Raw genomic sequence first — 24,744 nt, 5'->3', positions numbered from 1 at the left:
AAAAATTTCTTTATTATATTATTTATATATTTTATAAAAATATAAGCATTCTGTTGTGAGGCAGAAGGATAAAGGTGTGAATTCAGGGAAGGGAAGAATGTGGAAAGAAATCTTTTTCTTACAAGACCTTTTTTCTTAAATAGTGTTCATGAAGTTCTGTTTTTTTATTTATCTGAAGATCAGATTGTGTGGAAATACTGAAGAAATGTGGAGATCATAATAAATTCCCTGAAGGCCACTCAGCTGAAAGTATTTGTGAGCTCTTATCTCCAACAGATGACTTGGAGAACTGTATCCCTTTGGATACATACCTGAGTAAGTATCAACATACCTATGCAACACCATTAGAAACCAAGATACTTTGAATGCTTATCGTTGCTTTTAATGATTTTCATTATTTCTTTTAAAGAAAACTCTATTGAATTTGAGACATGGTATTAGAGAAAATCGGAAATTTTTCAACTTGCCATAGCTCATTATGTTTATCCCTTCTTGTGTTGGTTGTATGTGGCAAGGCTGTTTTGGAGGCTGCAGGGACTGTACAGGAAGATGTCAGAGTGCCAGACACAGCCAGCTCATCAGTGGGCCTGCTCTAGGCCAACACTGAGTCACTTGTGGTGCCTCTGTGAAAACATGTTTAAGAAAGGGCAAAAAGTGCCAGACAGATGGAGGAGAAGGGAACAGGAAGAGTGAGGAAAAACAGAGGTAGCACCAAGGGCAGAGGAGCAGGAGTGGAGAAGGTGCTCCATGGCAGAGCAGATATTCACAAGGCAGCCTGGGGAGGATGCCATGCCACAGCAGGGGGGTATACCCTGAAGGAAGCTGCTGCCCATGGAGAGCCCATGCTGGAGCAGAGGAAAGGTGTGAGAAGGAATGAGCAGCAGAAACTGCTGTGTACTGACCATAGTCACTGTCATCTTCCCCCTTCTCAACCTTCATTGCATCACCTGGGGCAGGGGCAGAGAAATCTGGAGTGAATGAGTAAAGGTGATCCTGGGAAAGGGAGGAAGAAAGAAGTTGCTTTAATGTTTATCTTTTTGTTCGCATTACCTGAATCTGTAATTAGATATTTATTTTAATTGGCAATAAATTTAATTAGTTTTCCCCAAGTCAAGCCAGTTTTGCCCACAGTGGTAATTCTTACACAGTCTCCCTGTCTTTATCTCAACCCATGAGCTTTTCTGTTCCTTTTCTACATATTTTCTGCCTCCACCCCCTTTGGGGTGGGGGGCCTGGGTGGGAGTTTGGCTGTTGGCCAAGGCTGACCTACCACACTTCTCTTTTAGGGACTTCATATATTCAGTGCACTAATCTGTATCATCTAATAATCTGGCTTGTTGAATGTCAATTATTTTTACCTACTTGAAAGTACACCAGTTAATCTTACTTTAAGAAAACTGTTCTTCAAGAAGTCATCTCACATGCCCAAAAAGTTTACAGAACAAAAGCTGGGTCATGCTTGGGAGGCCTGATCTCAAATAAATGTCACTGCAACAGTGATGTGATTTAGAGCACAACTTATTAATGTACAAAATTACAATTCTGCCTTATGTGTAAACTCTGTTTTTAACTGTGCGGTTAGAATAACCAAAAATCAAATTAACTCTTGGGGCAATATGATGTGAGTTTAGTTGTGATTCTGTTTCCTTCTAGCATGTCTTATCCCTCAGTGTGGAACACAGTTGTATAAGTAAAATTTCATCTTGGTTCTAGATTTCATTTAACTACATCTTCTTATGTTATTTTCCAAATCTGGGCTATCCTATTACTGCTTCCTAATGCATATTTATCTCTGTAGGATTTAGACCTTTTTAGCTTTAAAGGATTTATCCATTTTAGACCTTGTTCCTTATTAAATTTCGATATTTTTGTCTCGGAATGCCAGGAACGATGAAAATAGTAAAATTTTGGTTAGTAAAAGCTGCAACTGAAAGCATGCCTTAACAAATAAATTGTTCCCAGAAAGACAACATATTGAAGCTTTGGGTGGTTCTTTCTGTTTAGCTGCTGCTCTTCCATGTTGTCTTCCCTTAATCTTGTAACATGAGAACACCACTAGTGAGTTAAAGGGAAAAAGAAAATAAGTTTATCAGTGATAGCAAACTTAGTTAACCTCCAATTTGTTAATCACTGACTATGGGATTTCTTCATCCAGTAGCTTAATCAAGAGGAGGTATATTTTGCTAGTGCAGAGTCATCTGGGTCATTATATCCAAGATTGAGGACTAAACTTTTGAAAGAAGTTAACTACCTTGTCATGTCAAGTCTAACTTCTACAAGTATAGTTAAAAAAAAAAAATAACAGAATTGTCAACAATACTATTTTACTGAATGTAAGAAATGCCATGTTTTAATGAAGAAAAATAAACCTCATTTAAATCAATATAGATGCTGTGTATTCTGCTTTCAGGCCCAAGTTCTTTAGGTAGCATTGTAGAAGATGTTACACATCCATGTAATCCAAATCCATGTGCAGCTAATCAGTTATGTGAAGTAAATAGAAAAGGATGTCAGTCTGGAGAGCTGTGTCTTCCATATCTGTGTGTGCCAGGTAAGGGTTTTTGGACTTCTGTTTACCTGAATTTTGCTGATGAACGCATGTTACTGAAATTTTGTTGGAAGTTTTAAAGTGAATTGCTGATATCCCAAAAGAACTATTATCAGAATTATCTTGTGTTTTCAAAAGCTGTAGCCTACCTTCTAGCTCTTTTTCATTTCTCGATGTGTTTCTGCTTCTGTTGTCCACTGAAACATAGTATCTTATTAGATGATGTACTACATATTTTGCTTCAGAAGAAATAAATGTCCTTACATGGTCTCTAAGCTGCCTGCCTGCTATTTAAAATTACAAGCATGGAATATTGCAAATACAGTGCAGCTCACTGCTTCTGGTGTGTATTGCCCTGCGTTTCCATACATTAGTAGTCATAGCTGCGTTAGTTTCCTTACTGGTGAAGTAAGTTGACATTATATCTTGCCTTGAAATTAATGAAAATCAGGCTGTCAGTCTTGGGAGGACATTTTGAGAGCTCTGAGAATCTGACCAAATGCAGGGTACCCTGGGATGTATGTTTGCACTGGCAGCAATTCCAGTGTTACATTAAAGTTCATGGTGGTATCTTACATGAATTGTCCCAGATCCTTCTTCACAGGCCAGGTCAACTTCTCAAAGTCTCCTTGGGTATCTCACAGGTAACTAATTCTGGTCTGAGTCAATTAATACCCAGAATTTTTCTTAAGAGCTTCAGTGGATTCAGACTGCCCAGGTTTAGGGCTTAGGAAGGAAGTGGCATAGCACATAATTTATTTGCCTCTCTTTTCTTTTCTCTACCACTTGAATTTGCAGCACTGATGCAGCATCTCTGCACTTCATAATGACTGACAGTGCTGTCAGTTCATTGACTGGAGAAAAAGGCAGAACTGCAAGGCAGATCAGCTCTGTGTCTGTCCCAGATCTGTATGTAGACTTGTAGTTTGGAGAAAAAAGCCACTGTCTTTGGAAAATGACAAAAATGTGAATAATGGATCTTGTGCTGCTTTGTCCTTCCACAAGACTCACAGTACCACTTCTCATTAAAGATGACATCTGGAGATGCAGCAGTCACACAGCTGACTGCACTTCTGCTGCTGCTCCTTTGAGTGATCCTTTTAATGTAGGGGCACTTCACTAGGAAGGCATTTGTGGTCATTTGGGAACTACTTTTTAGAATAAAGGCGTTGTCTAACTTCTGCACTATGAGTAAATGTGAGCTGATTGGAGAGAGAGCCTCATGTAGAATGAATTTCAGCTATCTCGCTTTGAAATGGCAGGCTTGGATGGTGCTGGTAACAAGGGTCAGATCTTCAAAAGGAGGCGGGAGACTACAGTGTCCAACCTCGTGTCCAACCTCCACAGCCCCATTCATGTCTACCTTAGACACCAGTAGTGCTTGCCACAACTTTTCCCCTTCCTTGAAAGCCAGAGGTATCATTCAGTGATATGAGGGATCACTTATGAAGCAGAGAGGAAACCCAGCATTTGGTCACTGCTTGAACACGTGTATTGAGAGGGGCTGAGCGTGTGAGCGTGACACTGATGTTTAATCTGAATGGCGTGAAGCAGCCTCCTTTCTAGAGAAAGTGATAGACAACATTGACATTACCATCTCATCAGTTCCCTGTGCCTATTTTCCAGCATTCTGTGGCTGATCAGCAGTTTCTCCAGTGATTTTTAATTACAAAGAGGAAAACTGGGTTTAGCTTCACTTGTACATCTGCTACACTTGTGCTCTTCTAAAAGTGAGGATAGACTTTAGCTCATTCTTTTTGTGAACCTAGGGACATTGTTCTGGCTATGTTTCTATGACCCTCCCGAAGTATTTTTGTTTTTCTGAAAAACTGAGCATTATTAATATAGATGTTGTATTGTCTTCACTTGCTGCAAAAGTCAGTGATCTGGAAACAAGCTCACGCAGAGCTTTTGAAAAAACAATTTCCTTCATATCAAGGTTGCAAGGTGACTTTTATGTTTGAATTCAGTTTCAGTATTGGTTGAAAGTTTTGAGGGATTTGTTTCAGTTCATCACTTACTTCAGAACACTGTCTCAAGCGAGTACCTTCTATTTCTGCTACTTGCTGCCTCTACGAAATGAGTCAATTTGTGTAAAGGGTGAGAGAAAGACTGCTTTAGGAGCACCTTAGCTTTTTCATAGGTCAAAGAGTAGTAGTAATTTTTGGTAGTGGCACTTGCCAAAGTATTTACTAAATATGAACTAAAATTTTTCCTTGTATATAGGTTGCAAACTGGGAGAAGCCTCAGATTTTATTGTCCGTCAAGGTACACTTATTCAGGTTCCGTCTTCAGCTGGTGATGTTGGTTGTTACAAGATTTGTACCTGTGGACACAGTGGATTGCTGGAAAACTGCATGGAAATGCGTTGTGTTGACCTCCAAAAATCATGCATTGTTGGAGGACAAAGAAAAAGTAAGTGTTAGAACAGTAATTATATCCTTATACAGTATCTGTTACTTAAGTAATGAATTTTGAGGTACATATGAAGATGCAGAAGATCCAAATACGAAGCTTATCAGAAATTAAAAACGTTAATGTTTGTATCTCTATATATGATGCTTGTTTAATTCTTAAATGTGCTGGAGGGCTCCATCAGATAAATCAATACTGAACTGTGTCCATCTCAACCAATGAAAATCTTATGTGAAGCATGTTCTTAGTACACTATTTTTCAACTAAAAGGTCACTGACTTGCCTCACATCCCCTGTATTTTATGGTACTTGATAATAGGTATCTTCCTTTCTGGTAGAATTTGCTGGTGGGAGCTCTGAGGATTGAGGAGGGAAAAAGATCTGAAAGGAGCCAGGAGGCAGCAGGGATGAAGCAATAACAGCAAAACAAATTGATGTGCTCTAAGTGTGCTGTAGTTCCGAGGTTTAAGCATGGTATAACTTAGTATAAATGGCTGCCCATTTCCTGGATTTCAACTTTGCGGGTACTCTCAGTCTACTTTTAACAGCATTCAATATCCAGTGACCAACAGAGGTGTCTGGGGAAGAGTATGAGAAAAGGCAGAGGATTTAATCGTACTTTCCACAAATATTCTAACCGAATCTCTTCTGGGGGTGGTGGTTTCTTTACTAGCCCTACATGGTTTTACAGGTTTTGGTTTTCTTTTTTTTCTTTCCATCCATGGATTTTAAATATGGGTTTAAAAAAAACACAAAAAAAACAAAGGAAAATAAACCAAAACAAAACAACAAAAAACCCCCAAACCATTTATCATGACCTTCAGCAAGAAATTGCACGCATTTGTCCCACATGTGCCTAAAAACCTTCCTTTCTTTTTTTTTCCTGGTGGGGTTCACAAGGGATTTCTTTTAATTTGAGCTTTGATAGTTTGTTTCATCAGGTTCCTCTTAGTCCTTGAGACTGATCCTAGTTCTTGTGTTGAAAAAGCTGACGAATGATTGTTGCCTGTTTGCCTCCTCTTTCAGAGCTCCACCATATTCACCTCAGCTTTCTGGGGTTTTCTCCAAGCCAGTTCCTATTCCATTTAATCATTCCTTATATGAAAACAATTGTATGCTTTTTGATCATACTTATTACCCTACTGTGTGACTTTTTCTTGTCCTTGAAATGGGAACTGGAACTTCATGCACTATTCACAATCCAAGTGCCCAGTCAAGTGTATGTAATAGCAAAATGATGTTCCTTTCATAATTATTCTGAACACTGTCTTTTTTTGGCTACTAATTCTATTGAGGTCATGCTTTCACAGAGCTGTCTATTGTAACACCATGGCCCAGTTCTTAAATGGAAATGGTCGGCTTACAGCTCACTGTGTGAATTGTAGAGAATCACTTCATGTTCAGTAAAATTAATTTCTTCTGCTGTATCCTTAGATTTTCTTGCAGTTCATTATTTGGTCATTTGTACCTTAATGTTATTGATAGGCTTTGTCATGTAAGTGCTTGCATTTGGTTTTTGGATCTCATATAGATATGTTGAACAGAGCAGCCACTGTATAGATCATGGGGACTCTTCCAGTGACCTCCCTTCATTGTTCATTTACTCTGTTTCACAGTTATTTATCCATGTGAGCACCTCTTCTTCCTATCTCTGCTTTTTTCTTGAAAGCCTATGTTAAAGAGCTATTAAATCTGATGAGTATTGAAGTGTATCAACATAATTTTCTGTTGTCCACATGCCTACTGACTCCTTCAGATAATCCTAAAAGATTTGTTTTGTGACTTGCACAAAAAACTGATTCCTTCCCCCAGTGTACCATATTTAGAGATGTGTTCACTGATGCAAACTTTTATACTTTTATGCCATTCATGTTGCACAAAATTAAGTTTACTTATCTTTATTATCCACAGAATGCTTTAAAATATATATATTCATATGTATATTAGCTACTTGCATTGGTGTCTAAAGTCTGGGGAAGTTTAAAGCAAGAAGTTACAAATAAGTTCTCTCATATTAGCAGGTATTTCACACCTGAATTTGTTGGCAGTTTTTGGTGAATATTTCTGGTCTTACAGAGTCAATAGCATTTGTCTGTCCAAGAGCTACTTGTGAGGCAGGTTCGCTAACACATCAGCTGGGAAGAGGATGCTCAGCTTAGATTTTTAACTTCCTCTGCAAGGAACAGGGGTGCAAGAAAAATCTTGTCTTTTGTTGTTGTTACTGACTTTTCTGAGTGCTGCTTTTGTGTATTGATCAGGTGTTCACTGTATGGTCCTACTACAGACCAAGCTGGAGGTGTAAAAGTCACATAAAACTAGTTTTATCAAAATAGCTGTTGAAGTCTAAATTAGCCGTGAACAAAAACAGCAGTCACTGGATGTGTTCCCAATGGTCACATGCACAGAGGCACATACACACACTGCTACCACGGCCAGCCACAGTGATCACCGCAGACAGAAGTTAGTGCTGTTAGTGGCACGCACAGCACTGACGTGTTCAACATGTGTACAAATATACTAGAAATGTGTACCTTCCATAGACTGTCCTCTGCCCTTGGATTTCTTCGAAACCTTCGTAGCCTGCAATTAAGTATCTCAAAGTGGCCTATGCATTTCAGAAAAAGAACTTACTGAGCTCTTTAGTGAAATTTATATTAAATAAGAATTATAGTTTAACATATTAATCAGTGGGGCTAACTTTTTTATTAACATATTAATCAGTGGGGCTAACATTTTTATGCTTAAAAATGAACATGTAAACACATAATCATGATAACAAAGCCATATCGAACACCGGTTTTTTAAAGTCTTCCTCAGCATTGGTGGGGTCTAGACCTCATGCTGATTTCCTTCTGTGAAGTAACTGTAAGAGGAAGAGCTTTTTATTTAAACAATAAAAGAATGCTGTCTCTTTCTTTACTTAGGTTTAAATTATTAATTTGCTAAAATAACTTTGCTGTTACTGTTCAGAGATTAAATTGGCATGGGTAGCGAGCATTAATTGGGTTCTACCTAATCTGTCAGTCAAAGTACCTGAAAGAGACTTGATAAATAAATCCTCTTAAGAGACTATACTGATCTATTTTCAGAGCATTAAAGGAGTATTTTTGTCATGAAACTGGCACTGTTGTCTTTGAAAAAGAAAAAGAAAACAAAATAAACAGCTACTACTAAGATAAGGAAAATCTTACAAAATGTCTTGAATATGAAATGGAGTCTGTTCTGAGCTGTAACCCATCTGAAGCTCATGTCTTTGAATCATTTGGCGAGCAAGAGCTTTTCTGCTGATGAACAGTTATGTACTTCAGTACCGGCCATTGTTTAGTCATTTTGAAATACTGTCAGAGTGACATCCAAGCATAACTAAAGCAAGTCAAAGATACCTGATAAGTCAAAAATAACTTTTTCTGCCACGTAATAAGAAAGTTATTTTCACTTTTAGTAAATCTTAAGAAGCAAGGCACTTGTTGTAGTTACATTTGTCACAAACATAGTTCTCTGATTGTAAACCAAACCCTGAAATCATGAAAGAGTAGGTAATTGAGAGATATTTTTCTGTTAAAATATACCAAGTGGAGCTAAGTAATTAACTGTATTATTATTTTCGTCATTCAGGAAAGTCTGTCTGTAATGTTCCATGCATTTACAGCTTGTAATTTTGGGGTTGTATTGTTTAGGTTTGGTTTTTTGTTGGTTTTGGAGTTTTTTTGCTAATCCAAAGGAGATAGAAGTCAGCCAAACATACTTTTAAAACTTATTTTATATTACCATATTGGTACTATTTGTTCATGGAAGCAGAACACTGAAAAGATCTTAACTTTAATGATATATTTGATGGGCAGTTATAGAAAGTATCTGGTGAAAGTAGATACTTTTAAAGTACAGTCATTAGCAAATATGTTCTTTAAATGGTGACTGAAACCTTTTATGGACCATTCTGTCCAATGAAACTTGAAATTTGTGAAAATAATGACAGAAATGTCTGAAGTTGTTTGTGTGTTATGTTTGCACAGCGTACAGCTGTCACGTGTTGTGGTAACTGTAACAACAATATGTGATTAAGACTCTAGGTATTTTATAATGCAAGATAAAAATTACTAGATGCCAAATGTGTTAGATGATGTATTGAAAATAAATAATTTAAAATGTATGATTACCATATGAACTTTCTGTAGTTACTATATTTAATTGGTTTATAAATCAGTTGCAAAAATGTAGCGTTCAGTCATAAAAGCTGAACTGTTGTTTTAAATAATATTCTCCATAAACCAAACAACTCTGAATGCTTTATCTGATGCTTGGGGTTTTTTGTGTGCTGTGAATTGACTCCAAATATGAAACGACTACTGCTGAAGAGGACAGTTTGCTGTGTGCACACTTTGATAGTGAAAGCCAAAAGTCTTGCAAAATTTTCAAGTTACTCTTTACTCTGAAGACTCACCTCAGAGACACTGTATTTGACACTACCTTCAAATCTTGGAAGTTTTTCTTCCTCCCTGCAGACAAATTGCTTCTTCCTTGGGTAGTACTGTGTTTTAAACTGAGTTTTTTGTGCTACAGCTTTCTCTTCCACCTCCTCTTGTTCTGCCATCATTTGTCTAGGAGTACTTCTTCCAAATTGCTCAGATGCTGAGGATTTTCCTTGTGCCCCGTTTTTCAAAATTTCTAATCCTTAATCTCAACCTTTTCAAAAGGGAGAGAATTGCCTTATTCTGTAAGGCACGATTACTCTTATGTTTTACTGAAGAGCTGTGTGTCTCTTGTCAGTCTTATGGATAGGTCGTCTGTCACCAACATGAGTTGATTTTAAATAAAACATACAACACAGTGAAGAGCAGTCATATGGGCAGTTCACAAAACCAAACTGAAATTGCTAAATTGAAGAAAAATTCCTGAAGTTTGCAGTTTGATTCTTAGATTCAGGTGTGAAAAATTTACTGACTTACAAAATGCAAAAACTAGGCAGATTGCTCCATCCTTTAAAAGCAGCTGTAATGGCATCAGCTGCATTTTTAATGGCTCCTTTCTGAAAGCCAGTGGAGAAACCCAGGCCTCTCTATTTGTGTGTCTTGTGCTGAATCTAGAACTGGGTAATGCTTCTTGAGTCTGAAATTACAAATACAATGGATGTTGCAAAGCAATAAAGACTGGAATGAAGCATTGGCACTTTTTACCTCTTGACAAAAAGTATGCACACAGGAAAGAAATGAGCCCTACAGGAGCCTCGCATTGTGTATGAGACTATGGCTGAAAGTTTAGCAGTCTTACATAGAATTAGGAGAAGAATGTATATTTACAAAAGCTTTACCTTTAAAAATATGGATCTTGCTAGCCAGAATTTATAGAAGTACTATGTACTACACTACCACTTACTCTGTTTTCTGAGTGTAATTCTTATTGCAGCTTTAAATTTTTCTTAAAAAGAAAGAAAACCTAACTTATACAGGCTTTGAAAGGATAAAGTGCTTGCTTCCTTGTTTAACTAATTAACCAACAACACATGTGAACAGACCTTTTTTTTAAACGAATAAAGCAAAGCTTGAAATCTTACAAAAGATAGACATTTCTTCATTATTCAGGTGGTGAGACACTGGCACAGGTTGCCCAGGGAAGTTGTGGATGCCTCCTCCCTGGAAGTGTTCAAGGCCAAGTTGGACAGGGCTTTGGGCGGCCTGGTCTGGTGGGAGGTGTCCCTGCCCATGGCAGGAGGGTTGGACTGGATGATCTTTAAGGTCCTTTCCAACCCAAACCATTCTGTGATTCTGTGATTTCAGTGGGAAAAGAGAATGAGTAAGGGAAATTACAGGAACATTTAATATTGAAAAGGTAGTATCTATGTAATACATATGAGTGTATAGTCTTCTGGCGTATTTCAATTAATTGTAGTTACTTAATTTCTTTCAAGGCCATGGAACATCCTTTAATATAGACTGTAATGTCTGTTCATGTTTTGCTGGAAACTTGATATGTTCTACACGTCAGTGTCTAACTGAGCATAGTTCAGAAGATGAACGTCGGAAGTTTACAGGTAACTTTCCAAAGCATGGAAACTGTAAGCTTAATACTCTTAGAATGAGGATTAGCTTCTAACATCTTTCTACAGTATTAATGGAAAATACCTAATAATTTGTTATTAATATACTCTTTTAAATATTTATTTTTCTCATGTCCAACCTGAACTTCAGAAAAAACACATACCTGTAAACAAATAGCAGTACTGAAAGTTAAAAGCTCAGTTTATATGTAAAAATAGTTAGAGACAGGGTAATGCCACTGAGGACAAGAGATAAGGAGTTTTGAGGGGGAAATGGAGAAAGCTGAGTAGAATCCGTGAGGAGGCAGGGCAGAAACTTCCCTTAATACTACTTTAAAGTGCATGTGTGCTACAGCATTACTAAATTACAAGAGGGAGGAAGTGACTGAAGATAGGGCACATCTTTGCATTTGCTGGAAGGCAAAGGTATCTTAGTGAACCCTTGTGTATCTTCCATCACAGAAAATAAATGTGCACCAAATTCCTGGTTTGTGTGTTGCTCTTGCAGGTTTGCCATGTAACTGCGTAGACCAGTTTGTACCAGTGTGTGGTCAGAATGGACGCACGTATCCAAGCGCATGTATAGCTCGTTGTGTTGGGCTCCAAGACAATCAGTTTGAGTTTGGATCATGCATTTCCAAGGATCCTTGTAACCCTAACCCGTGCAATAAAAATCAGAGGTAAGAGCAAAATGTTTGGCATCATCTACTCATGAAGCAGGTTTACCTTTTCTTTGAATGTGTTGTATATTGTAGTAACATTCTACTTTTGGGATACTCCAATCAAAATAATGTTGGACGTAGCTACTTTTTATTTATCGTAGTTAGCAATGGACTGTAATAACTGCCAATTCTTGGTTCTGTTTATGTAGTGCTCTATCGTTTCAATTAATTATGCAGATCTCAGCTTTAGCAGTAGAAGAGAACTGATGTATACTTTTAAAAAATGAGAATCAGATTTTTTTGGAATAGCAGTAAGTGCATTTTGCTGCTTTGTTTCACACCTTCTTTAGTAGTTTAAAAAAACAACCCCACACCTAAATTCAAGACTTGGATTCAGTCTCGTTTATTCAGTCAATAATCTGTGCTTTTTATCTCTAAAACAGGAAAATACCAATCAATCTGAAAGACTTGAGTTTTAATGACAGAAAACCCAAAATCTCTATACATGAACATAATAAAATAAAAATATGCTCTGTGCTAATGTCAGGAGAAAACAAAATCAGACCAAAATCAAAGGCTGTGGCTCGTAATACTGGTCTCTGTCTTCAATTTTCTCAGTGTTGTGCAATACTGCAGCCTCCTTTGATTTGGTTCATTTTTTCTGTTTTGAAAGAAAGTCACCATAAGAAGTTGTGTAATACTGTGCTTTCATGAAAACTGATTGTAGCAATTTTATTTATTTCCTTCTTCTGCACTTTAAGTGCCTTGATGCAGAAAACTGCAGAGAAAACACTGTAGTTTTGTAGCTGTCATAGACATTGTGGCACTAAAAACTGGAATTTCAAAGCTGCATTGTGTAGATACACTTTTTACCTTTTAAATTTTGTTCTGGAAAGTATAGAGAGTTTTTTCAATTTTACAGAAGAGCCATTATGCTTAGAACTTCAACTTTTATTTTAAATAAAGGGCTGTACACAGTATGTTTTTCTGGGTCAGTTTGATAACAGAGAATTTTGAAATGTCCATGTTTAGTTTACACCTCTGAAGTGCTTGGAATCTGCTTAAGATCTTACATTCCACTTGTAAAGTGTTTAAATTGCAGAATTTCTGAGTCTTCCCTAATAAAAAAGGAAAATGTGTAATGTGTAGGGCAGCAGCACTCACAGAGAATAAGGATCTATTGTACATAATCCAGTGGTAGCGTTGTTGTCATTTATAGAAGGAGGAGATTGTTAAAAAAGCCATTTGGCCGTCATCATTCTGTCCGTCAAAATCTTTTGAGTTGCATTTCTCTAGCAGAGGGATGTGTTGAAGGGCATATGGCAAATGTTTTGTGAGTAAGACCATTGAAGGTACATATTTAATATAAAGAGGAAATAATTTCTGCTGTTTATTGCTGCTCTTATCTGTGAAGGCTTGAGGAGGATGGCATGCCAAAGAAGGGAAGTGTGTTATTGCTAGGTTTTTCCACTTGTTTGCAGTCATCTCCAAGATTGAATGCGGTATAATAAACTGAACCTACAAAGCAAGAATCCAATTAAATATTTGTAATTGAAACCATATTATCTTGTAAGTCTTGTTTTCACTGCCTTCTCAAGGAAGGCTGAGGCTAGACCTCTGCAATCTAATCTTTTCCTCTTGCAGTTCACTGTTCTGATGTTTTGTTTAGTTTTCCTTAAATATGCATTTACAAAATGTGGCTTGGGAGTAGATAAGAAGTTTCTCCAAGCCTTTTTTGAAAATCTGTTGAAAAATACCCGGTAAAAGATTAATTTTAGTGGAAACTGTAGTTGTGTTCACACACATGAACTAAACGTGGTGTGAACCAGTTTCAGGTTTGTGATGAGATGTAAAATTGGCTATGCTGATTGTTTATCACACGTATTTCTTGCAGCTCTGATGATCCATAGTTACCTGTAAAGCACTGGAAAAGGTTTCACTGAATGTATTTTCCCTGAATGTTTTGAGACTTAAAAGAAAAAAACAAACAGTTATATGATATGAAATTATTATTACTTTATGCAGGTGCATACCAAATAAACAAGTTTGCCTGACTAGTTTTGGAAAGTTCGAATGTAGCCAGCATGAATGTGTGCCAAGGCAGTTAAATTGTGACCAGACACGGGATCCTGTCTGTGACACAGACAATGTGGAATACAGCAACTTGTGTACTCTGTACCAGAAAGGAAAAAGTTTAGCATACCGAGGACCATGCCAGGTAGGAAGTGGTTCTAGCAATAAATACCAAATCTTCTTTGTTCTCTAATGTTCAACTTCACAATATTCTGGGGTTTGTAGCTTACACAATGTTCTCATTGAAAGTAATTCTTTAAAAAAGTAATTCTCACTAGTATAAAAATAACTCACAAATTTATATTCGGAATTTTGTCAAGTGTTTCTCTGCTTTAATTAACAGTTGTCTCGAAACCAATCAAAAGCTTTACTTATGCTTTCTTGAGGATAATACTCTATTTATATTAATTTTTTCATATTTTTCACTGCTAAAGCTTGCACTGAGGTATGTTTGCAGTAATTAGTGCACTTCCTTGGTTAGTTAAATGCCACTTTTTACCAATTTGAACTTGTTTAAAACAAAAATAAATGCCCAGTCATAGAAAGTCTTCAGCACCTTGTGTGGTTTCTGTGCCCCAAGTTCATTTTTCATTTTCACCGAAGTTTTGTTAGAGACTAAGCAGTCTGTAACATTTTCTTTAGTTGGTCTGGGTTGGATTAGTCTTCATATTAATCCCTGAGAAGGATTAGGATCAAGTGTAGTTCTTCCATCCCACCTCTCCCTACAGTGTTGGTGGACAAGCTATTTCTTTCACTTTATGAGAAAAGTCAGCAGCTACTCTTTTCAAAGTTGCTGGCTTTACCCTTTATAGGCTGTTCATCTCCAGGTTTTTCTCTAATTATGAAGATTAATGTGAGGCCTTCTCTTGGTCTCAGCTGATGGGTATTCTTAGAAGTTGTCATAATTTAGGCAGTTGTTCTATCACCCAGTGACCTTCTTCACCCAAGGAAGGGAGTCGGGAAAAGGAAAGGACACCTGTGGGTTGAAATGAAAGCATGTAATAACATAGTAGTAAGAAACTATTATTAACATTAAATACGCAAACCAAAGTGTCTTATCAACTTTGTTCCCACTGAATCAGGTGCTGTAGTCTTCTCAAAACTGCAGCATTCCTGAATAGAAAACTGATTCTATGTTTCTATCCCAGTGAAACCAGAAGTACTGAACATTTTTTCAGGGTTTTTCTGTATTAGAAATGCTGTTGCTCTTTTAACCCACTTCTAGTTTCTGCCTTGCTGTCTTTATACCTTCTTTTTCTTGCCCTTTTTCAGCAACCTCGTTAAGTACAGATAATTCTTCTCATTGCACATCAGATATCTCATGAGATACTCAGAGAAAGTTCAGCCCTTGAACAGTAAGAATCAAAGGAATATTGCATGGCTGGTTTTTTTCTGCAGCAGTTGTGTGTGTAGTTGCATCCGTGTTCACAAAGTCTTTGACACTGGTAGCACTAAGTTTTCGCTCTTCCTTTTATAGGGAAGATGACTGTAAGATGTGAAACTATTTGGGGTGCTCACATTTACTTGTCCTTTATCTGTTTTGTTGTTATCTTTGGTGTGTAACACAAACTGTAATTATCTTGCTGTTTTAGAAGGGTATACAGGGATCATGTAGCTATGATGACTTACTTGAAATATTAGTTAGTTTAATAAAATGTTTAGACCTTAGCAAGAAATTATAGACTGAGTTGTGTCATCTCATAAGACTGAGCAAAAGTCTTAGTCATTCCTCTCTCCAGAGAGTCAGCAACTCCATTTCCTTCTGTCCTTGTTCAGAAGCTTAAGTTTATTGGCATTTGGCCTCTTAAATGTGTTGGTCTAATGTATGTGCACAGGTGGAATAGGAAGAAACTATATTACAGTTTGCTTTGATTTTTTACAAGAAATGAGTTTTCCTAATATTTTATTTATTACTTAATAACATTATAATAATATTAAGTCTAATTAATTTAATAAGTAAGTTAATTTCAATTACATGGCCATTTTATTTAAACATTAGCACAGAACAAAATTGTTGCTTCCCAAAACATGTCTTGTAAGTTGCAATCTGAGAAATGTACATTTTTGTGTCACCTTCTTTAAGTACTTATTCATTGCATTTATTACCCATTCATAAACTGGTTATCTACTCTAGATTTCCTGCTTTTTTGAATGTTTGAGACTATAATCAGCAAATTCCTATTAACTTTGTTTTTCCTACTGTTAAAACTACTCTGAATTTTTGTCTGTAGCATGAATATATTGATCTTTGAAGTATTTCTATGTGTTTCAGCCCTTTTGCAAATCAGTGGAACCTGTGTGTGGACACAATGGGGAAACCTACAGCAGCGTCTGTGCTGCCTATTCCGACCGTGTGGCTGTGGACTATTACGGACCCTGTCAAGCTGTGGGTGCTCTCTCAGACTACGGTTTCCATACAGAGTGTGCCTTTGTTAAATGTCCTCAGCTCTCTGCCACCGGCTGCAAACCGGTTGTTGCACCAGGTATGTTCATTTGTTGCTGAAGTTTACTGCTGATACGTGACAGTCTTCAGGCTAGGCATGTATTTGGAGCAAAACTTAGACTTTAAAAGAGTCTTCTAAAATGAGGTGTCTGACATAATCCACCTGGATTTGCGCAAAGCATTCAACACTGTCCTGCATGACATACTGGTCACGAAACTGGAGAAACATGGATTTGATGAACAGGCCACTCACTGGATAAGGAATTGACTGGATTGTCGCACTCAGAGAGCTGCGGTCAACAGCTCAATGTCCAAATGGAGACCAGTGACGAGTGGCATTCCTCAGGGATCGGCACTGGGACCAGTACTGTTCAACGTCTTTGTCAGTGACATGGACAGTGGGATCGAGCAGAGTCTCAGCAGGTTTGTGGATTACACCAAGCTGGGTGGTGCAGTTGACACACTGGAAGGAAGGGATGCCATCCAGAGGGATCTGGACAGGCTGAAGAGGTGGGCCCGTGCCAACCTCATGAAGTTCAACAAGGCCAAGTGCAAGGTCCTGCATCTGGGTAGGAACAATCCCAATCACAAATACAGGCTGGGCACGGAATGGCTCAAGAGCAGTTCCGAGGAGAAGGGCCTGGGGGTATCGGTAGATGAAAAACTCAACATGAGCCAGCAGTGTGCGCTTACAGCCCACCAGATGAAGGCCAACCACATCCTGGGCTGCATCAAAAGAAGTGTGGCCAGCAGGTCAAGAGAGGTGATTCTGCCCCTCTACGCTGCTCTCGTGAGATCCCACCTGGAGTACTGCATCCAGCTTTGGGGGCCCCAATATAAGAAGGGCATCGAGCTGTTGGAGCAGGTCCAGAAGATGATCATAGGGCTGGAGCACCTCCCCTATGGGGTCAGGCTGAGAGAGTTCAGGCTGTTCAGTCTGGAGAAGAGAAGGCTCTGAGGGAAACTTATCGTGGCTTTCCAGTAGCTGAAGGGGTCCTACAGGAAAGCTGGGGAGGGTCTTTTTACAAGGGCAGGTAGTGATAGAACAAGGGGGAATGGTTTTAAACTGGAAGAAGGTAGATTTAGACTAGATATTAGGAGGAAATTCTTTGCTGTGAGGGTGGTGAGACACTGGCACAGGTTGCCCAAGGAAGTTGTGGATGCCTCCTCCCTGGAAGTGTTCAAGACCAGGTTGGACAGAGCTTTGAGCAACCTGGTCTGGTGGGAGGTGTCCCTGCCCATGGCAGGGGGGTGGGCTGGGTGGTCTTTTAAGGCCCTTTCCAACCCAAACCATTCTGTGATTCTGTCTAAAAAAAGATGAAGTACAGATATTTATTTAGGGCTAGAACAAGCCAGTATTGGGACTCAGCTGAGTAATTCTGAAGTGCATGCTCCTTCAGTCTTTAGAAACTTGCAGCTGTCCCCACAGGACTGATGTGGGAGAAATGAATGAGGTCTGTGGTGTCTTGGGTAGAATGTCACTGGGAATCGGACAAGTAGTTTTTCTGAAGTAGCAGCACAAATACCACACTGGAATGCCAAACTCTGTTGTCAAAGTAGAGTTCCCAGAAGGACAAAGATGATATTTAATTAGAAGACATAGTAAGATACCACATGTCTTCCCCTTTCACAGTACTGTAAATACAGTAGGAATAGTTTTGTAGTTGTGCTGCTTTGAACTGGGTTTTTTATTGTTTTCACAAATACTTCCTTTATGAAACAGTCAGTAACTAATCATAGGTAATATGCAGAGCAAGGAAAGCTCGGTTTTTAAAAAGAAACAGTTTTATGCATTTTTCTAATTCAATGAGAAAGGGTCTTTGTGCTTTGGTATTGCATTTAATATTGTAAAAGTCACTGTGTGAATGTCAATTACATATAGGTTGGGGGATGAATTAAATACGCACTCATGGGTAGACAGTTGAAATACTAGCCCTTTGATTTCTGAGATGGTGAGGAAAAACAGTAGGAGAAATATGACATGCTTCTGAGTTAAGCACAGATCTGTCAGGCAAGTCTTTCTTTCCCCCCTTATTATATAAAGATTCTAACCTCTGACGTGATAGAACTGCATAAGTTAATGTTTGCAGTGGGCATAATTGCTTCTCTCATGTCCTAGCTCTTGAAATTCCTACTTTCTGTAGTTGCATATGTCCACACAAAACCTTGGCTTGTAGTATGCAAAGTGCCTGTGGTTTTTAGCTTACAATAATGTATCATCTTGAAACAAAAATTCATCTTGTTGATTCATGCTGATAGTAGTAAATGTGTGCTGAAAGGTGACTGCTTTTGCATTATAAATGTTTTCAACATCAAAAAATCAAATGCAATTTTGCTATCAAATTGAAACATTTACTTTGCTTTGGTAGTTTTGCTGTTTTCATTCTCAGTTAACGTTCAACTTTTGACCACTGCTTACTTAAAAGAGAAAAGACTATTTGCTTTTATTTCTGAGATTATTTTATTCACATAGGAGCCTGCTGTCCACTGTGTGCTGGAATGCTGAGAATCTTGTATGACAAGGACAAGCTGGATACTTTTGCAAGGGTAAACAGTTCAATCATGCTTTATGTTAAATGTTACAAGAAGAAGCCAAGTTACTGTATGCTCTCTCCTGAAAAATTAACACATTATAAAACCTATTACATTTCAGCAGATATTGTGTGATTTGATTTTTCTCTTTTTACTGTTTATACTTTGTCTTAGGTGTAGAAATTCAGTTACTATGCAAAGAAAAACAGAATTAGAGTAGGCACAAACAAGCATATTCTGGTTTTCAGTTTAAATGACCTGTAATAGTAAAGACAAGTGCAATGGGAATTGCACCTATCCTGTGGTGGTAATGCAGTGCATATCTGTTACTTATGGCCTTTTCGTTACGGTTACTCTGCTAGCTCACTATTTTCTCATGTAGGCAACTGAGTTCTGACATTGTCTTATGTTCAAATTGGATTGTTTTACATTCCTTGGGTTATCTACAGAGTTGTCACTGATTTTGTTGCTCATCAGCTACAGTTTTGGGTTTAATTTAACGTCTCTGTTAGGCACCAGCATCCGTCATTGCTGCTCTTTGAAACCCTCTAGCGTAAGACGGATCTTGTGATGTTGATTGTCTATCACTGAACACGACATGCTAGACCCAGATTCCCCATGTGGTGTATAAAAGGATTGCACTTTAGTGACCCCTGCTTTTGTGCTTCAGTATATGGAACAGAGCAGGATCCTTGATTTTTTGGCACAACATCACAACAAAATAATGTAATATGATGATCCTGCCTAGTGAAGCAAAACAATTCATGTTCACATCTGCACATGATTTTTTTAAATATCAAGAAGAAAGATAACTTCCTCAAAACAATATAAAATTACGTTAACCTATTTGTATGTTTAGAAGTAGAGAAAATTAGCTATTGTAAAAACACAGAAAAATTTAGCTTGAACAGGACCCCTGGAGGGGTGAAGTCCAACCCCCTGCCCAAAGCAAAGTTAACTCCAGTTAGATCAGCTTGGCCAGCTGAGTTTTTAAAACCTCCAGGAGTAGAGATGCCACATGCCACATGTGGCTGGACTCTCTCCAGAGCATCAGTGTGGTCTAGGAGGGGGCGTAACTAAAGGGTGACAGTGACTTCCGCTGGCTCTGTGCTTGCTGTTGCAGCCCAGTGTGTGGTTGGCCATCATCTGGGTGCGCTGCTTATTGATGTTCTTCTGATCTCCTGTCAGATTTTTTTTGTGCATGTGTGCACGTTGACTGGTTTTGCTCAGTAACAGCATCTGTAAGGTCATGACTGCACCCTGTGTCTTCCAGTTGTCATCTGCAATGGTACCAAGGACACAGCGACCACTGCAGCTTCTCAGTTCATACATGACAACATGTGACTGTGGAGAATTTTCAGTTCTAGTTAGAATAAGGCTTTCTAGTTAAAGAATTTGACTTACTCAAGTAGTTATTCAGGTAGTTGGTGATAACTACTTTCCTCTCACCTACTAAGTACCCTAATCCAGGTATTAGGGTACTTAGTAATTGCTTTTTATTCCTTCTTTTTTCCCCTCTCTTTTTTCTTCCCTTTGTCACCACAGTCTTGCTGATTTTCTCTTCTCTTGCTTAACTAACACCACAATACACAGTCTTTTCAGAACTCATATACATATCTTTAAGTTTAAAATATGTGATCTTTCAAACATTCAGGTCAGCATTCTCTTAGCACATACTAGAAATCACAGAAGTTTGACTGAAGCACTCTTCTGTGGAAACTTGAATCGGGGTCATTCAATAAGCCCCAGAAATGATCTCTAACTGATCACAGCCTCCTGGAGGCTGCATGGGGTGGCACTGCCCTGAGCACAGTTAGAAGCTCTGTGCCTTTGTTACTGCAGAGGCCAGCTAATATCTCCTAATAATACAAGAGAAGATGCCCAACTGTGTATTTGAGTAGATTTGATACTTTTGTCATCTACATGAATTGATTGTAAATAACATTGATCTCCTCTGGTTCCATCAATAAAAGTGTAGGATTGGTGTGCAGCTCTTGCTTTTGACAGTGTACGTATACATGCAGTGTATTCCTCTGTTGTACTGGAGATTATTAAGTCTCAGATAGATGGAATTGTTGCTAGAAATGCTGGTGTACACTTTAACCAACTCAAAATGGCAAGGAGTAGTAACGTGCCTGTTTTAGTTCAGACAGGTGGTTCCTATGAGAATAAACTGCTTCAGTTACTGTAGAGTTCCGTAAATCTGACTCTTTTTTTCTCCTGCCATCCTTCTGACCTTTTTTTTTTGTAAAGATAGCAGGAATCAAAATTCAGCATCTATGCAGGTCTTAAGATCATCCTTAAGTTATCCATCTGCTTCTGTTTTAAGACTGCTTGTACTGGGTTTGCTGACCAGTCAGCATGTCAGGCTGCATTTTAATGGAGCTATGACAAGGAAATGCCTCAAAGATCTGGTAAAAGAAGTCTTGTGTGACACTTGGCAAATCTGATTTTTGTAGTCTACTTGGATTTCCCAGATTTTCATTTGTTAAGATCCTGTACCAGTGGTCAAAAGAAACAAAGCTACAGTAGGCTAGGAAGGATGGATCTCTTGCCGCTAAAGCTAGAGAACAGAACACAACAGAATGATGAGAAGTCACAAGTGAAATGTTGGTGTTGGTGTCTGTACTGTTCAACACATCCAGAAGTGGCCTGCAAAAAGGGTGAAAAACCTTTAAGGTGTGGCAGTCCTTAAACAGACTGAGCATCTATAGTCAAATTACTATAGACCGCAAAGCAGAGATAACAGTTTTGAGAGAAAAGTATATTTACCTGGTAGTTACGTAGCGATCTTGTAATGTCTCATGTACACACACACACACAGATAGATATATAGATATATATATATGTATATATATACACACACACATATATACAGACACATCTCTGTCTTCACAAAGCCATAGCCCTTCATTTCTGGTGGCTCTTGGAACAGGTTCTGTGACAGTAAAGGAGTGCTGGCTGCTAGGGTTGCTCTGCCTCTTGCTTCCCAGCTTCAGAGTACAAGCCACTGTACCAGATAACCACCTGCATTATTTTGAGGTACTTACATGTATAAAAACTAACCATGAAAGTGGAGAGCAACACAAATCAAATCCGTGGTTAATTTAAGATTTTTCTCATTGTTTTCACTTTTTTATGGTTTTGGGGGTGGTGGTTTTGGTGTTTGTTTTTTTTTTTTTTGCTTAGGGATGACAAGTGAGTAGTTTAATGGCTGAAACAACATTTTACAACATGACAAAGTTTTTAGAACTGAAAAGAAATGTAATTTTGCATAATATCACATCACCTACAAAGTTCTTTTTTTTCTCCCAGGTAACAAATAAAAAGCCTATAACAGTACTTAATATACTTGAAAAGATCCGCCTGCATGTCTCCGTGCCACAGTGTGATGTGTTTGGATACTTAAGCATAGAGTCCGAAATTGTGATTCTCATCATTCCCGTGGATCAAAACCCCAAACCACTGCAGGTAAACTGTGCTGTTATTTTGTTTACCCACTATGGATTTACTTCATTTTTATATGTGTACACTTTATTATTTTCAATATGGCAGTTTTAAAATTGTGCACTTTTCTCTGTACTGAATACATGGGGAGTTCTCAGATCTGAATAGCGAGTATTAGGGATTGTAAAATGGGTCTGGAGAGTTCTGCTTTTCTGGTAAGAGGCTTTTGAGTGTGGGTAACCAGAGGGAGGAGGTGGAGGAAGGCCAAGGATAGAGTAATATGACTTTTTGTTTAAAAATTAGTAAATGCAGAACCGTCAGTCTTTTGTGGCTAAAGTAGCAGAAAATACAAATGGATGAAAAGAAATAAATTACTGAAAGATCTCTTATTAAATATAATATATATGTATATTAAATGCATACCTGCATATGAAATGGTACTCCTTTGTCTCCAGTGTAATGGTTAAAAGTAGATTGAAGTATGTGTGGAATTAGGTGCATTGTGCATGTCTTGATGTTAAGCAATAGTTGATACCAAAGAGGATCTGGTGATACTATTCCAAGACCATTCTCGTTTTGATATTCCTTTCCACCCTATGGTGAGAAGTGCTGGGAGATGCCAAAATGCAATTACAACCTTAAAAAGGAAATAACATTCCAATAAACTGCCCAGCTTGCTGTGTCATAGCTAGTCCATGCTAGCGAACAAGAACTTAACACTCACACTAGTAAACTCTAAAAGTAAACCAACAAATGCAGCTCAAAGTTGTTACAGTATTTCCTTAGGAGCAGCTCAGAGCAACAGAAGCAAGGCTTTGGCGATGTCCTGCGTTATTATTGTCTTGGAGCTGTTGCTTTGGGTTTACTTTCTGCTTGAGAACCTGGGCAGGACCAGTGAGAGTGAGGATATCTTCATCCTGTTAAAAGGAGCGTAATTCCTTGCCATTTCATAGTTGTTTCCCATAGTCTTGCCTGGCCCTGCTGACAGCACTTTATAATGAAGTCCCTTTGGGGATCAGGTGCTCTGGCTGGCTCATTATGTTACCTGACATCTTCGTGTGCACTGCTGTAAAATGAAGGATTTAGCTTTGGAAAGGAACGGGAAAGAAAACCTGCCCACAGTCTCTCTCTCATCTTTTACAATACAAACCAAATTCAGGCAGACTTCCTTGTTTATTTCTTATGGATGGCTGCTTTCCAGTTTCATTTGATTTCTACAGTTTAATTTTGCGTGCTCAGTATTGTTTCTGGGATGGGCTCAAGTTATGGTATAATGTGAGGAGACAGAATCACTGCCATAAACTTTGCAAGCTGCGGTATCTCATAGAGTGGTTGCTTCTCAGGCAGATATATATATTGTGTGTATTTTGCCCGTGCTACTCGAGCCAACCCTGTTATGTCCAAGTCAGCTCCAGCTTATGTCTTCTCCTTCAGCAGAAATAGCCCAAAATGTTCTCAGGACTTAAGAGACAAGGAGACTTGAGCCTTGCCAACCTGGTCAGCTCTCGCTCCATCTGCAACAGGGGGTACCAGACTTCTTGGAGGAGATTCTCTGAAATCAGAGGGGCCACCTGAAACCACGGAGGAGCTGCTCCTCTCACTGGTGATACCCTTTGAGCTATAATTTCCTCAACTTTCAGAGCTTTGGGCATCCAGATACTAAGTTTGTCAAGTTAAAACTTCACCAGAGGCAGCTTCCAAAGCTGTTAAAGAGACTTAGTACTAAATTGGTTCCTAGGTTGCAGTAAGGTGGTAAAAAATGGATTTTCTGACATCAGTTTGTAACTATCATCATGTGGGAGAATGGAAACCTGGAAACTTGGGTTTTCTCAGGTTTTCCTATTACTTCCATTCTTCTCTTCCTTTCCCATAAAATAAATCAGTTTTCCCTGATTTGGAAGAAAAAGCCCAATAAGTAGAAAATCCTGATTTTTTTTTCCAGTGTTGCAGACGTCAAGGCAATATCTTGGTCAGTCAGGAAGGAATTCCTCAATTCTAGAGGTACTTACTTTAGTTATAATTTACTGTGGTGTCAACATTCAAAATGCAAAACTTGTCTGTAGTTTCTCTCCTTCCCTTTTGCTACTACTCAGGGTTTCTGCAGTGGTTTTCAGAGTACCAAAGTCTACAGTAAGAGCTCTGATATGTTTTCTAGGAAATACTCCCCAGAATTATATGAATCTTATGTGTTGATGGGAATAACTCAAATTTTCTTTCCTGAATTTTGCTACCTAGAAACATTTTTGCATTAGCAGTTTACATGGCAAGAAGATAAAGAATGTATTTTTTTTCTTAGATCGAAGCCTGCAATAAAGAAGCAGAGAAGATAGAGTCCCTGATAAATTCAGACAGTCCAACATTAGCATCGCACGTACCGCTGTCAGCTCTGATTGCATCTCAAGTGCAGGTTTCGTTGAGCATTTATTCTGCTTCTGTTCAAGTGGTGCCTGCTCTGCACTCCCTGTTCATAAGCCTTTCTTTCACCTTGTCAGGGTTCATGTGTTCTATGTAACTGCCTCGAAAATAGGCACGAGTGTTGCGGCCTTTTATATTGTGAAGGACATTCAGAATTGTTGGTCACTGCAAATCA

At 38.4% G+C, this 24,744-nt stretch overlaps 1 protein-coding gene across 1 annotated transcript; it reads left to right on the top strand.

Annotated features, from left to right (window-relative positions):
- Positions 1 to 178: 178 nt before the first annotated feature.
- RECK (reversion-inducing-cysteine-rich protein with kazal motifs) lies at positions 179 to 24,735 on the top strand (the record flags this gene model as incomplete). Its single annotated transcript, XM_010191783.1, has 10 exons — positions 179 to 315; positions 2,411 to 2,551; positions 4,775 to 4,963; positions 10,869 to 10,991; positions 11,506 to 11,677; positions 13,685 to 13,877; positions 16,005 to 16,215; positions 18,649 to 18,722; positions 22,023 to 22,178; positions 24,451 to 24,735. Coding segments are annotated over 10 exons (1,612 nt in total), but the record flags the coding sequence as incomplete, so codon positions are not given.
- Positions 24,736 to 24,744: the final 9 nt, after the last annotated feature.

This window comes from Mesitornis unicolor, unplaced genomic scaffold (assembly GCF_000695765.1).
Source record: "Mesitornis unicolor isolate BGI_N332 unplaced genomic scaffold, ASM69576v1 scaffold9339, whole genome shotgun sequence".
Lineage (NCBI taxonomy): Eukaryota > Metazoa > Chordata > Aves > Mesitornithiformes > Mesitornithidae > Mesitornis > Mesitornis unicolor.
This window is presented reverse-complemented; position numbering and strand designations above follow the sequence as displayed.